Here is a 12,458-nt window from a genome sequence, read left to right on the forward strand (position 1 = left end):
AAATCCATGATGCAATTCAAAAATGAAACCTACTCTTACGCAAACGATGGCTCCCGTATGTCAAATACCAACACATATGTACAGGAATCACAGCGCTAAGTTTAGTTTCTGAAGGTAAGGTACCTTCAGTCATGAGAGTTCCACTCGATATTGTTGACAGCCGTGATGATAGTTTGTGAGACGTGCAGATTTCAATACAAAAATTATATAAATTTCAATACAAAAATATTCTTACGCTACCTAAATTAGTCCCTTCATAAGTCAAGGCGGTATCTTTCGCCTTTTACAAAACATACGGTTAGGTTTAGACATAGGTCTTACGCGCACTATGGCTTCCATATCTCAAAGTCCAATACATTTTTGACGTTCGAGAGTCAAGAGACAGACTTCGCGCTACGGGTGATATTCAGAAACGAAACGTAGCTCTAAGGAGGACTCCCTTAAAACGGTTCACTTACGGGATTTATAATAAGTTCGATTCCGAATCCTATCTATACCGTCTGTGGTTGGCATGAGATATTCTGTAGTGTAGTGTTCGATAAAATTTGTCGATATATTCAAGTAGACTAGCACTAAGCACTATCTCAAGTAACTTTTTTAATGATTCAAAACTTGATGCTACAACAAACTAATTTTTAAATATTATTATTGGTTACTGGTTAGTAATTATAAATAATATTTATACTATAATAGTAATGAATATTTATTATGATTCTTGACAGTAAGGAAAAAAATATTCTTATAAGGCCATAAAATTAGTTTTTTTACATAGTTTTCTAGCATCAGCTTTCCCATATTTTAACAATGTCGTTACTTGAAGACGTTTTTCTGCAAGATGAGGCAAATGAGGCCCAAGAATTAGAGAGAGTTATTGAAGGGGGTGATTTTGAACAGGGAGTTGTGTCCAACAGCGATGATAATAGTGAAAAAGAAGACGAAGCAGGTACTAGTAATATATAATGCTATCTAGTATTATATTTATGTGAGTAATAATTAAATTAAACAAGCAATGTCTTCCAAAATGTTGTTACCTATTATTTACAGAAGAAGATAAAAGGCGTGTGGACCCTGGATCTACCAAAATAAAGAGAGTAGTAAAAAATCCAAGGTTTATACTAAATCCTGCCCGACTTACTGGCCCCAGAGGAATACAAGTCATTCCTGAACATTTCAAAGATTTTAAATTCAATGGTTAGTGATATGCAAGGAATATTCCTACTTTTAAAATGCCTTATGCATTAATGTTATTGTTAATAGAGCTAATACTCCTAGTATTTATATATGTTTTCATTTTAAATGAAATACCTAGGTAAAGGTCATGAAAAGGAGGATTTAGATCTTGTCTTAAAAAAACTAGAGCACTGGGCATACAGATTGTATCCTAAATTCAAGTTTGAGGACTGCTTAAAGAAAATAGAAACATTGGGAAAGAAACGGCCTGTTATGGTAAGTCTTGTAAATGTAAAGTTGTTGCTCATCTAATTAATAGTTTAATTTTTTACCAAACATTGAAGCGTTTTGGATTATTTAAAGACATTTAGTTCAGAATAAATAAATAATTTTTACATTTATATTATGATCCACTAATATTCCAACTGGTAAATATAAAATTCACTTTTAAACTATGAAGCTGGCCTTATTCTTCCTTACTGAGTCTCAGATATCCTTCGGCTGATAATTTGTAAAACAAGCAATGTCCTCCTGCCGTGTTACAAACTGGAACATTCCTTTCTGCTGAGCTCCCGCCGAGTTTGCGTTTGCATCAGGGAGGATATATTTTCTCGTCGCCTTGGGACGCTTGAAGTAACGGACCGGACAGAAGAACCTATTTCACCTCTGGCTGCGCGTGGACTGCGATAACCATCCGCGATTCTATGCGTGCATGTATAGGTCCTATAGCGGAATGCCGAAACTGACTGACTCATTAAGCACATCCAAATGGTTACAGATTCCCTACTCAAAAAGATTTCGTCCGCTGAAATCGTGATACTTTAACTATTTTAACGATCACCATGCCGACTGGCTCGGCTCTGATACCACCGATCACGCGGTTAGGTCTTTTCATGACTTTGCCTTGGCATATGACTTGACACAAATGTGTCCTGCATATATGCAAATACAAGATGTCGATGGTCACAAACCATTTTTGTAAGGTCCAACAAAGATGGTTTGTGTCGGTTGTGGCTGTTGACCTCACATCCATCTCTCGCCAAAGCTGTCCAAAGAAATTTTTGTCAGCCCTGCATTCCACCACTCCACAGGGAAGGTGGCCCACAACGTGAAGGAGAAGGCCGACCTTTTAGGCTGTCTCTTCGCGTCCAACTTGACTTTGGATGACCGAGGGAGATGACCACCGACATTCCGCAGTGAGATTCTTCGATGCCAGAAATCATGTTCTGGCAATGTGCTGTCCGCAAAGCACTATCTTCCTTGGACATTCATAAGTGAAATCCGGGCCGGATCGGGCAACCCCCTAATTGGGCTGCTTACTTGTACTCCTGAGTTGGTTCCGATCCTAAAGCGCCTTTTCCGCTACCTGTACTCGCTCGGCACTGTCCCGAAGTGCTGGAAGACCGCTGCGATACATCCGATCTCTGCAAAAGACGATCGTTCTGATCCGTCTAACTATTTCCCAATAGCTATTATTCTCCAAAATCCATTCTTAATGGTCAGCTCCTGAGGTATTTAGAGGGCCACCAGCTAATTAGCGTTCAGCTGTGACCTTCTTGTATACCTTACACCTAGATGGGCATAGGCAATTGAGTCCAAGGGGGAAGCGCTTCTCTCTAAGTTTCCAGCATACGGGCTTCCCGAGAAAATATTCGACTGGATCTCCATCTTTTTGGCGATTGGAGCATCAAGGTTGTCATCTACGGAGTCTGTTCCGACCTTAAACGCTGGGGCCCCACGAGGCTGTGTCCTATCCCTAACTCGGTGTCTGCGGACGACAGCACTGGGAATACTCTTTACACTGGCCAGGCAGGTATTACTGTTTATAGTTGGACGTTCAGGTTTGCGGTCATTTGGAAGGAAAGGCTACATTAGCCTCTAAAAAGCTTTTTGTGCTCAATAATTTTGCCGCTCACCACCACTATGAACCAGATGCCCAATGAAGTATTTCCGAACCAATTCGACTTAGGGCGACTTAGTCCTTCAAGAAAAGGGCGTACCAATTCTTAAAAGGCCGGGTACGCACTCGCGAACTCTCTGACGTTGAGAGGGCCCATAGGTGGCGGTATCACTTAAGTGACCCTCCCGCCCGTTCGCCCCTGTTTTATAAAGAAAATTAACTAAGAAACATATCCAGTGTACTATACCTTTTACTTTAGGAAAACATGCTATGAAGCACGATTCTAGAGATTTTTACCACAAAATTCGTCTTATTACTAAATCTCAACGAGGTAACAGAACTCGAAAATATATCTGAAACGTGGAGGAGCTATTGCCAGTCATTGTTCGTGGATCGGCAGTCGCGACAGTCTATAAGCACAAAACCAGAGCCAGATGATTTGGAACCAGACATCCTTTTGTTAGCAGCCATAAAACACCTGAAAAGCAAAAAAAAGCAACGGGTAGATGCAATTCCTACAGAGGTAATAAAAGCCCTAGGAAAACATTGCTCTGATATCACACGCTAGCAAAATATTGTTACATATTATCAACAAACGACTGAAACCTACCTCTCTAAAGAGATCGCTCCAGAATAAGCCGGTTTTGTGAAGGGGAAAGGCTCATTTTACGACAGGTCATGGAAAAGTCAAGATAATTTAATAAGCCCATGTTCATATGCTTTGTTGATTTCTCTAAAGCATCCGACTCGGTGAGATGGCAGGTGTTGAGAAAGACTGCTAGAGATGGGCACACAAAACATCTTGTGCACTTATTAAGACGTCTTTATGAAGAAGGCACAGTTTCAGTTCGCACAGATGATGTCCTATCAGGTGATTTCCATCCAAGTGCTGGAGTACGCCAGGGGTGAATAATATCACCGCTCTTATTCAACGTGTACACAATATATGGTGCTGGAGGAGAGTGCTTGGGCTTTCGTGGACCGAGTTTCGTACAAACGTCTCGATACTTCAAGAACTCGGTATTGAGTAGCGCCTGTTTTCAACAGCACAATCTCGCATCCTTACATTCTTCGGACACGTATTTCGGCGCGGTGTTCGGTCGCCAGGGGAATGTGGAATGCACTAGACCGCGCGGAAGGTCACCTACGCGTTGGACTGACCAGATCAAGTCTGCCGTAGGAGATTCACTCAATGAGTGTAGCAGGATGACCTCTAATAGGCAACGATGGCGAAACGTCGTAAAGTGTATCACATCTGCCCCTTCTATCATAGCGATCACGACCGCTCCCTCAAGAGTAGCGGATAAGAAGAAGATACCTTTTAGTTCAATTAAAAAAAAACATGACTTTAATGTTGGTAAGTTCTAGGTTAATGTTTAGTAGTTTTTATAATCTATATATAATATATTGCAGGTACATCTCCAAAAGATCAGATCGGATCAATTTGTATCTGATGAGCTAGTAGTACAAAAGGACTCCAGTGATGAAGAGACAGCTGAACCAGAGCCAGATGAATTCGATAAGCTATTACAACAGCAAATAGAATTGGCTAGAGCCACCCCTGCCCCTGCTAATAGAAGCATTGATACTGCTGTCGAAAATCGGTATGACTTCCATATTTACTAGAAAAATATGCGATGTATATAACAACTTTACTGTTAAAAGCATAACACAGACTAGATGTAGTGTAGACATACCTGAAATATTCTGGTGCGTAGCCACAGCACCAATTTAAAAATATAATAGGAAATAGTTTTTTTTATTATGAATGAATTGGTTTTGTTGTCATTGTCGTCATCATTTGTTGGTCAAATAAGCTTACAAATTTATGTCACTTAACCTTAATACTGACTAGAAATAAGTAAAGACTGTTACATACGTAATAATAATAAGAAATTATATTTAAGTGTCATCTTATTAATCGGTGCTTAATGAAAACTATCGAGATCTTTATTTATAAAATCTGCATTGTCTATGCATGTCTGCTGCATCGTCATTGTCTGCACGGAAATATTTTATGGATTCTAGAACTAAATCATTGTACTGCTATTTGATGTTTTCTTCTCTCTCTCTTTCTCTATTTTCTATTTATATTATGAAATAGCAATGGTCACATTGCTATTTTTTTTGAATTGCATTGTATTGGTCAAATAACGATATTGTAAATAAATAATTTATGTTAAAAAGTTACTCCTTATATTTTTTAACTTATATTGTTTGATTACAGCTCACTAGTGGTGCCTAAAGCTACATCATCGCCGTCAATAAGCGAGGAGCAGAAGGAAAGAATGCTTCGCAATCGAAAACTAGCTGAAGAAAGACGACTTGCTAAACTGAATAATTCCAGTAGCACTACTCCTAACAATTCTAATATTACAAATGTATGTGAGGTAAATAATTATATACAGGGTAAAACAAAGGAAGTTAGTTCAGATGAAGAAAACGCCGGTGAGATGAATGAAGGACAGGCACATAAATATGAAGAATTAGAACCTAATTCTATTCTCCAAAAAAAGGGTAAGCCGAATGTTATAGACAGTTCTGATGAAATATCGGATAATGAAATAATTGCACTAAAGAATAGTTCTAAAGATGATAACATAGATAAGGATACAGCCGAATCACAAGGAAAAAAGCGTAAAGCTAATATTTTAGATAGTTCAGATGACAAAAACCATGATCACACTGGTATTTATTTTGAAAAGGAAAATATTAGTGAACAAATAGATAGTGACAGTGCAAGAGTTAGTCTTAAAAATAATGTATCTGAGGCAACAATAGAATCAAATGAGTTTAATGATGGTTTTAAGCAAAATGAAAACAATGGATTAAATAGGAGTAGTGGATTAGACATTAGAGATGTAGTTTTAGAAAATAGTATTATACAAAGCACAATACAAGGATTGGTAGAAAATGATAATAATATAAACTTGGAACGCGATTTAAATAATGGCGTCAATAGCTCAGAAAACGAAGGTTTAACTAATGTTAATGAACGAAATGAGGAATTAATGGATGTAGATTTTAGTGAAGACTTTTAATAGTAAATTCAATTCAATTTGTGTTGCATATGTATCAGGCTAAAGAAGAATATAAAGTAAAATGTAACCATAAACAAAAGTAAGCGTGAGAAACTCATGCTATATTAGAATTCAAATAGTTAACGGAATGGCCATCTGAAACAAATTCAGCTTGCGGTTACTAAACGGTATTCCTAATTGTCGAATTAAAACGAAATTATGTTTAGTTTTATTTTATAATTTTTCTAAATTGTATATTCTTGAGGGCTTGTATAATGTGTAATATTTTATTTTTTCTCGATGTTTGACAAACAGCGAAAGAGTACAACAGCGTTCTTAATCTAGCAATAAATAAACAAATATTAAATTTCGGAAAAATTTATTACATTAGTTCAAACGAAAATACTTATATGTACTGTGTACATGATGGTTGAAAATAAACTTTAAATAACCTTATGCTACAAATGCAGATGATCTTTGTATAATGATGTGAATGAATGTAAACATGTAGCACAGAAATTTTTATTTCTGCATAAATAAAAATGGTGGCATTTTCACAGTGACTTAGATTAAAGATGCCAAAACAGTTTGCTACGAAGCCACTATAATCTTGGCAACGGCCTTAACATTGGTCACATACCAGATTACCGAGAATTCTTTTCCAGTGGGCTCAAGCACCAAGGTCATGTCATGTTATGGCATTCATATAACTAGATAGTGAACGATGTCTTTTATGGCGAGATTAAAGTATTTGAAATATAAAATTCTCTTTTAGCCAATAACATTGATGATGTTTTCAATACTTGGCTTGTCTAAGAACCATGCTCACCTGACACGTTACAATGTACCCCAAGAATCAAATGGGAGAACACATTTTGTATATGAAAGTATCAATTTTCATGTTTCAGTACCTGCCACCACACATTTATTTTCTTCAAATGGTTGTCGCCAGGAATCCTACCCATACAATCCTTGATTTATATGCAATATGTACTGCCAAGATTTTAGATACAAGAAAGAGGTACACTTTACAATTGTATAATATACAAAATTAATTAACAATTTTACATGCATTTCTAAGTTATTCTAAATATAGCAATTCCCAAAGTTTATATTACGAAATTATTAACTAATTAATCCTAATTTTAATATTTACATTTAATATTTGGTTTAAGATCAGTACATTAAAATATACTCCATTTATTCAATGCCAATTTACTTTATAATTTAACGAAGACAACTTCTAATATTATTTAATTACAAAACAAGCTTTTTTACATATATAAGAGAAATTGCATTCAAATTGTTTTGTCTCATTTAAAAAATAGATAACAATAGAAATTTTATACATCTTAACCATTGAAAATGTATATCCCTATTCAATAGATAAAGGATACTTTACTGGTATAATAATAAAATACTATACTAATTACATGATAATTTACAAGTTTTTTAACCCTTTAATTGCCCTTCAATAATATTTTGCATAATGCACAACAAAACCATAATTGCAGGACTGATTGGAAGTTAGCTTGATTATGTTAATTGTTAAAATAACATCTTGCATCAACAATTAGATTACAAAACAATTTTTAAAAACACAAATTATCAACTATATGTATGCAGTAATTTGAATATATATTCATACAAACATAACAGGTGATCATCACCAGAGTAGGCCAGTTAGGTGTACGAAATTCAATTGGTTCCAAATAGCAATTGATACTTCGTAAAAAAAACTCAAAATTTTACTTTCCTTTTAAAAATTGTCTTTGACAAATTTTTAAGCAATAAACGAACCATCTAAATATCAATTCAAACCAAATTATACATTAGAACTTTAAAATCAATTCGCTTCTGGTATTAAAGACGCGAAAAATGTTGTAAAAATAGTCCAAGTTACCGCTAGCAGTGATTGATCATCATCTGGGGGGTTTTGGTTGTTTGAGGGGTCTGGCGTTTCTGGTACCACTGGTGGGGTCTGTTGTGCCCCCTGCGGGGCTGGATCACCCTCCTGCGCTTGAGGAGGTTGATTTGCTCGGTTTCTATCGTTATGTTGTAAGTTGTTGTTTGGATTTACTAGCAGGTCGCGGAAGAAGCCAATCTGGTGTCTGAAATAAGAATAAATTACTATGTAATAATATGAAGTTATAAAAAGGTAAAATAGGTTTTAATTTTTTTTATACTATACTTCTAAATGTAACATGCAATATTTGGTACAATGGTTCATACAAAATCTAACTCATCTGAAGTATCCAGACACTAGATATTGATAGAGATACACACTAATAGACAAGTTTCCAGCTGCTATACTTACAAACGATGATTACTTAATAATTTGGTGTGTATGAAAAATACTTACAGATATCCAGTAACAACAAGTATGAAGACCAGAAATAGTCTCGCTGGACTACCATAAAAGTAGAGTAGCGAGATTAATACAGCGATACGCGACGCCATATATAAGTTGTCGAGCCAGTCACGGCCTTCTTCGGGCATCGGCTGTGGAGCTGGGGCCGGAGGGGGCGCTGGTGCTTGGGGAGCTTCTTGGGGAGGCATTGTGTTAACTGTGTATGCCTGCCATCTGAAGTTACATAAATTGATTGTGTTAGTTCAGTTTTTATAATTAGAAATAGCTAAGAACTTCAAATACAATTTGGTGCTGTGACAGGTTTCTTAAGAACTATAACCCCATATTCATGAAATCTAAATCAGTCTTATTGCATTATTTCAAGTAGTCATATATGTCACAGCCAATTTGACAAAATAATATATTTTAGTTATAAGAGGGAATTTAGTCTTATTTAGTTTTTATGAATAAAGGAGCTTATTCTTCTGATAAGTTCTTTACAGACTTTAAATCAAGGAATTGAAGATAATATGTTCATCCTGTTTTCTTAACTTCAAAACAAAAACAATAAATAATAAAACACACAGTTATAGAGTTAATAAGATAATTCATTTTAGCTTTCATGATTGAAAATATGTTAAACTGTACTCGTGTTTTAAAATATTATTTATCTAACATTAATTTGTTAACTTACAAATTAGCATACTGTTGCATATACTGCATATATGCTTGCTGCATTGGTAGATATCTATCATTGAAGTTATAATTCTGGTATGGTGGCACCCTCCCATAATTATTAACAAAGGAACTTAAATAATTCTGCATTTCCACAGTGTGGTTTTGATCATTCTGTCTCATTTCTGGTGGAGCTGTCTCATTTGCATGCTCCCTATTTCTATTTCGGAGACCATCTGTATTAGGCTCTGGTGTGTCCATTTTGTTCTTAGAAGTGCAGACTAGATGCATAGTATGAGGCATTGGGTATTCATAATTACGCAAAACATCCTTTAATACTGAATTGTCATCTAACAACTGGCCAGAATAAATAATTTTCTGTTCTTCAGTTTTCTGAAAAGATAATTTATTTTACTGCATATGTCACAAGTTAAGTACTTATGATGGGTTACTTAATTAAAACATACTAATTGATGGAATTTGGATATCATAGAATACAGTATATATACTATACTGTACAGTATTCCCATAAAAAATACAGGCCAAATACATATTATATTATTTTTAATTATACTAACATATTACTTACTAACTTATCATCCTTTTAAACTTAAATTACACAAATGCTTAATAAAACATTATTATCTTATATACATTATAACTACAAAGGTTCTTAAAGCATTGAGGAACTTAATTTTATTTTAAAAACAGAAAAGATGACATCATCAATCTAATATCTTCAAAAATATTATTGATGTGGGTGTAAAATCTACAAAAAAAACTAAATGACATTGAACAAAAAGATAATGTTATCATCAATTGCTACCTATTCAATATACTATATACTTATGGTAATAGACTACAATTATTTTTATACTAAATAAGCAGTATATTTAGTATTTCTAAATGTAATACTTAACTTGAACAACTTCTTTCAACACATCTCCAATTTAAATAATATAATGCAAGCAATTAGTTTCAACAAAAAAATCTAGTTTGGTTTTGATAACAAAGCAATTAACCATTGTTATTTTAAACAACAAGTGAAATTGTTTCGATTTGATAATAACTTTAATACCAATTAAAAATATACTGATTTAATAGCTAATTGTTTCTTTTATAGTAGAGCAAAGAATTAAAATGTAAAGTTTCTTCAAATACCTGTTGTTCTAAATACAATTAGGGGCCATTGCTTAGCACTTTACACCAAGTTTTTCTTTTGAAAACAATCTTTAATTCCATGTAGATTAAATGACATGCTTAGTAGGCATAGTGATTATGATATTATAATTATATAATAGTAAAAATACGTTTTCTTACCGGTTTACTGGGATAAACTTCAGATAAGTGACCTTTTAGCTGACGGACAGTCCAAGAGGTTTGACACTCGATATTTTGGTCTTCTATTTGCTGGTTTGGAGCCTTTACAATCAGGGTCACGTTATCTGGTATCATTTTTATAAAACGCAATTTCTTTAATCGTTAGATAATAGACAGATATAATTTGATGTAATCGTAGACGGTTTTGTAAACAACAATGAAGGATTCTTATGACGCAGTAACTATTAACTTAATACTTAGAAATATAACGTGTACTTTGAACACTTGTCGTCTCAAATTGCGGAAGAAATGCGAATTGAAATTATTGTTTTTAAATGAGAAGTAAATAAATAAATCCGAAAATTCTTTCAGCGCTTGCTACTTGTCAATTTGCCTGAAATTATCTGTCTTTCTATGATTGGCGCTAGTTTTTATGGAACATCGTTTTGATTTTGTATTGGCGTTTTAAGAATTACGATAAGATCGCTAACAGTTGATTGGCTCATTTAATTTTTTTTATTTTGTTAGCTGTCTGAAACGGGCAACACTGAGCCACTCGTTTCTCGTAAACAATTGGTGGAACTGTCTTGGGAAGTAAAAAACTTGATGTCATTCAGTCCAAAGCTTTGATAATTGTGACAGGAGTGATGAAATCTAGCCCAACCAATGTTTTACAAGTAGAATGCGGGCAACACTGTGCCACTCGTTTCTCGTAAACAATTTACTATAGATGGTGGAAGTGTCTCGGGAAGTAAAAAACTTGATGTCATTCAGTCCAAAGCTTTGAGAATTGTGACAGGAGTGATGAAATCTAGCCCAACCAATGTTTTACAAGTAGAATGCTGCGATCCTCCTTTAAAATTAAGAAGGCAATTTCTAAGTGATCGATTCATGTTCAAATCTGTGTAGTTTTCTAACCATCCTCTACATGGAAAACTGCATGAATTGAACAATATTATTCATACGTCCCGTTACTGGCGACACAAATCATTACCATGTCTAATAATAAGCTTACGTAATTTTTTAACAATTCACAGCCGCATTCATCGATCTCTATCATTACCCATATTTATGACACAATAAAAATTCTTTAATTCTCGATCCGGATATAAGATATGATATAATAGGCGTCACTAAGCAAGATATTATGGAGTAGATATATTCGTTTCATGTGTAGGGTTGAGGAACAAAATTGGAATAGTTGGGATTACATTTTTACAGATGCCTAAAAGAATAATCATATTTTTTTAAACTCAAAAAGGGCCCTCAGGCTCGGCAAAAAATCCTCTCCAAATGAAACTTTGTTATCCTATTATTTCCGAAATACGTGATAAGCTTTTAATATGTTCTCAAAGAAATTACAACATTATCTTTGCATGGATTCCAAGTCACTGTGGGATTAAAGGAAACGAAAAAGCTGATGAGCTTGCCAAAGAAGCTATAAAGGATGGAGACATTGTCCTATACGTCATGAATTATTGCCATGATTAAGCTGCTCTTCCCAAAACCCATTGACCTCGACATATTTTCTTTTCTTGTTTCCAATATGACCGCACCTCCTTTCTGTATTCCTTACAATTACTATATTTTCCTCTTCGGACTAAAATCTCCTGCATTTTGCTTTATCCTTTATTGTATTATCTTCTTTCATAATTAATAATAATATTAAGATGTAATATGTATATATTTTCTTTTGAACTGGCTTATCCCTTTGTTTGTTTTTTCTCGCGTGTAGTTTCCCAACCTTTTACTTGAAATTGGCATAAAGTCAAAGCTATTACGATAATATTAAAAAAAAACAATTTACAAACATAAATAGATTTCGTAGACATCGTTAAATGAAATTTTCTCCATTTTCAGTAATTTGACTTGCCGGGCATCATACAAAAAGGATGTGTTGCCGGGAGTCACCGGAATAACTTATTAGTTGTTTATGATTTTTCCATTGGCCTTCATACCTATATCTTTTCCCTCTTCAGCCCGCGCTACAGTAGCCTCGGAGTATACATTAAAAAGCAAGTGA

The 12,458-nt window shown here is 34.7% G+C and overlaps 2 protein-coding genes across 2 annotated transcripts; one reads left to right on the forward strand and one right to left on the reverse strand.

Annotated features, from left to right (window-relative positions):
• Positions 1-531: 531 nt before the first annotated feature.
• Positions 532-7,202, forward strand: LOC123710730 (TIMELESS-interacting protein). Its single transcript, XM_045662874.1, has 6 exons — positions 532-658; positions 773-943; positions 1,045-1,191; positions 1,310-1,446; positions 4,484-4,674; positions 5,298-7,202. Exons 2-6 carry the CDS (start codon positions 805-807, stop codon positions 6,109-6,111), a joined length of 1,428 nt encoding a protein of 475 aa, XP_045518830.1. The 5' UTR covers positions 532-658; positions 773-804; the 3' UTR covers positions 6,112-7,202.
• Positions 6,453-10,836, reverse strand: LOC123710731 (homocysteine-responsive endoplasmic reticulum-resident ubiquitin-like domain member 2 protein). Its single transcript, XM_045662875.1, has 4 exons — positions 10,436-10,836; positions 9,135-9,508; positions 8,453-8,674; positions 6,453-8,201 (listed from the first exon to the last, which is right to left on the reverse strand). The coding sequence occupies exons 1-4, from the start codon at positions 10,568-10,570 to the stop codon at positions 7,937-7,939; spliced, it is 996 nt and encodes a 331-aa protein (XP_045518831.1). The 5' UTR covers positions 10,571-10,836; the 3' UTR covers positions 6,453-7,936.
• Between the last annotated feature and the right edge of the window lie 1,622 nt (positions 10,837-12,458).

Source organism: Pieris brassicae, chromosome 6, assembly GCF_905147105.1.
Source record: "Pieris brassicae chromosome 6, ilPieBrab1.1, whole genome shotgun sequence".
In the NCBI taxonomy this organism is placed as follows: Eukaryota; Metazoa; Arthropoda; class Insecta; order Lepidoptera; family Pieridae; genus Pieris; species Pieris brassicae.

Excerpts from the sequence above, each read along its gene's own strand:
- LOC123710730 (XM_045662874.1), top strand. The coding sequence starts at position 805 with ATGTCGTTACTTGAAGACGTTTTTCTGCAAGATGAGGCAAATGAGGCC. Across the intron at positions 944-1,044 it reads TGAAAAAGAAGACGAAGCAG|AAGAAGATAAAAGGCGTGTG; the intron begins GTACTAGTAATA and ends TATTATTTACAG. Across the intron at positions 1,192-1,309 it reads CAAAGATTTTAAATTCAATG|GTAAAGGTCATGAAAAGGAG; the intron begins GTTAGTGATATG and ends TGAAATACCTAG.
- LOC123710731 (XM_045662875.1), bottom strand. The coding sequence starts at position 10,570 with ATGATACCAGATAACGTGACCCTGATTGTAAAGGCTCCAAACCAGCAA. Across the intron at positions 8,675-9,134 it reads ATGCAACAGTATGCTAATTT|ATGGCAGGCATACACAGTTA; the intron begins GTAAGTTAACAA and ends ATGTAACTTCAG. Across the intron at positions 8,202-8,452 it reads CTTGTTGTTACTGGATATCT|ACACCAGATTGGCTTCTTCC; the intron begins GTAAGTATTTTT and ends TTCTTATTTCAG.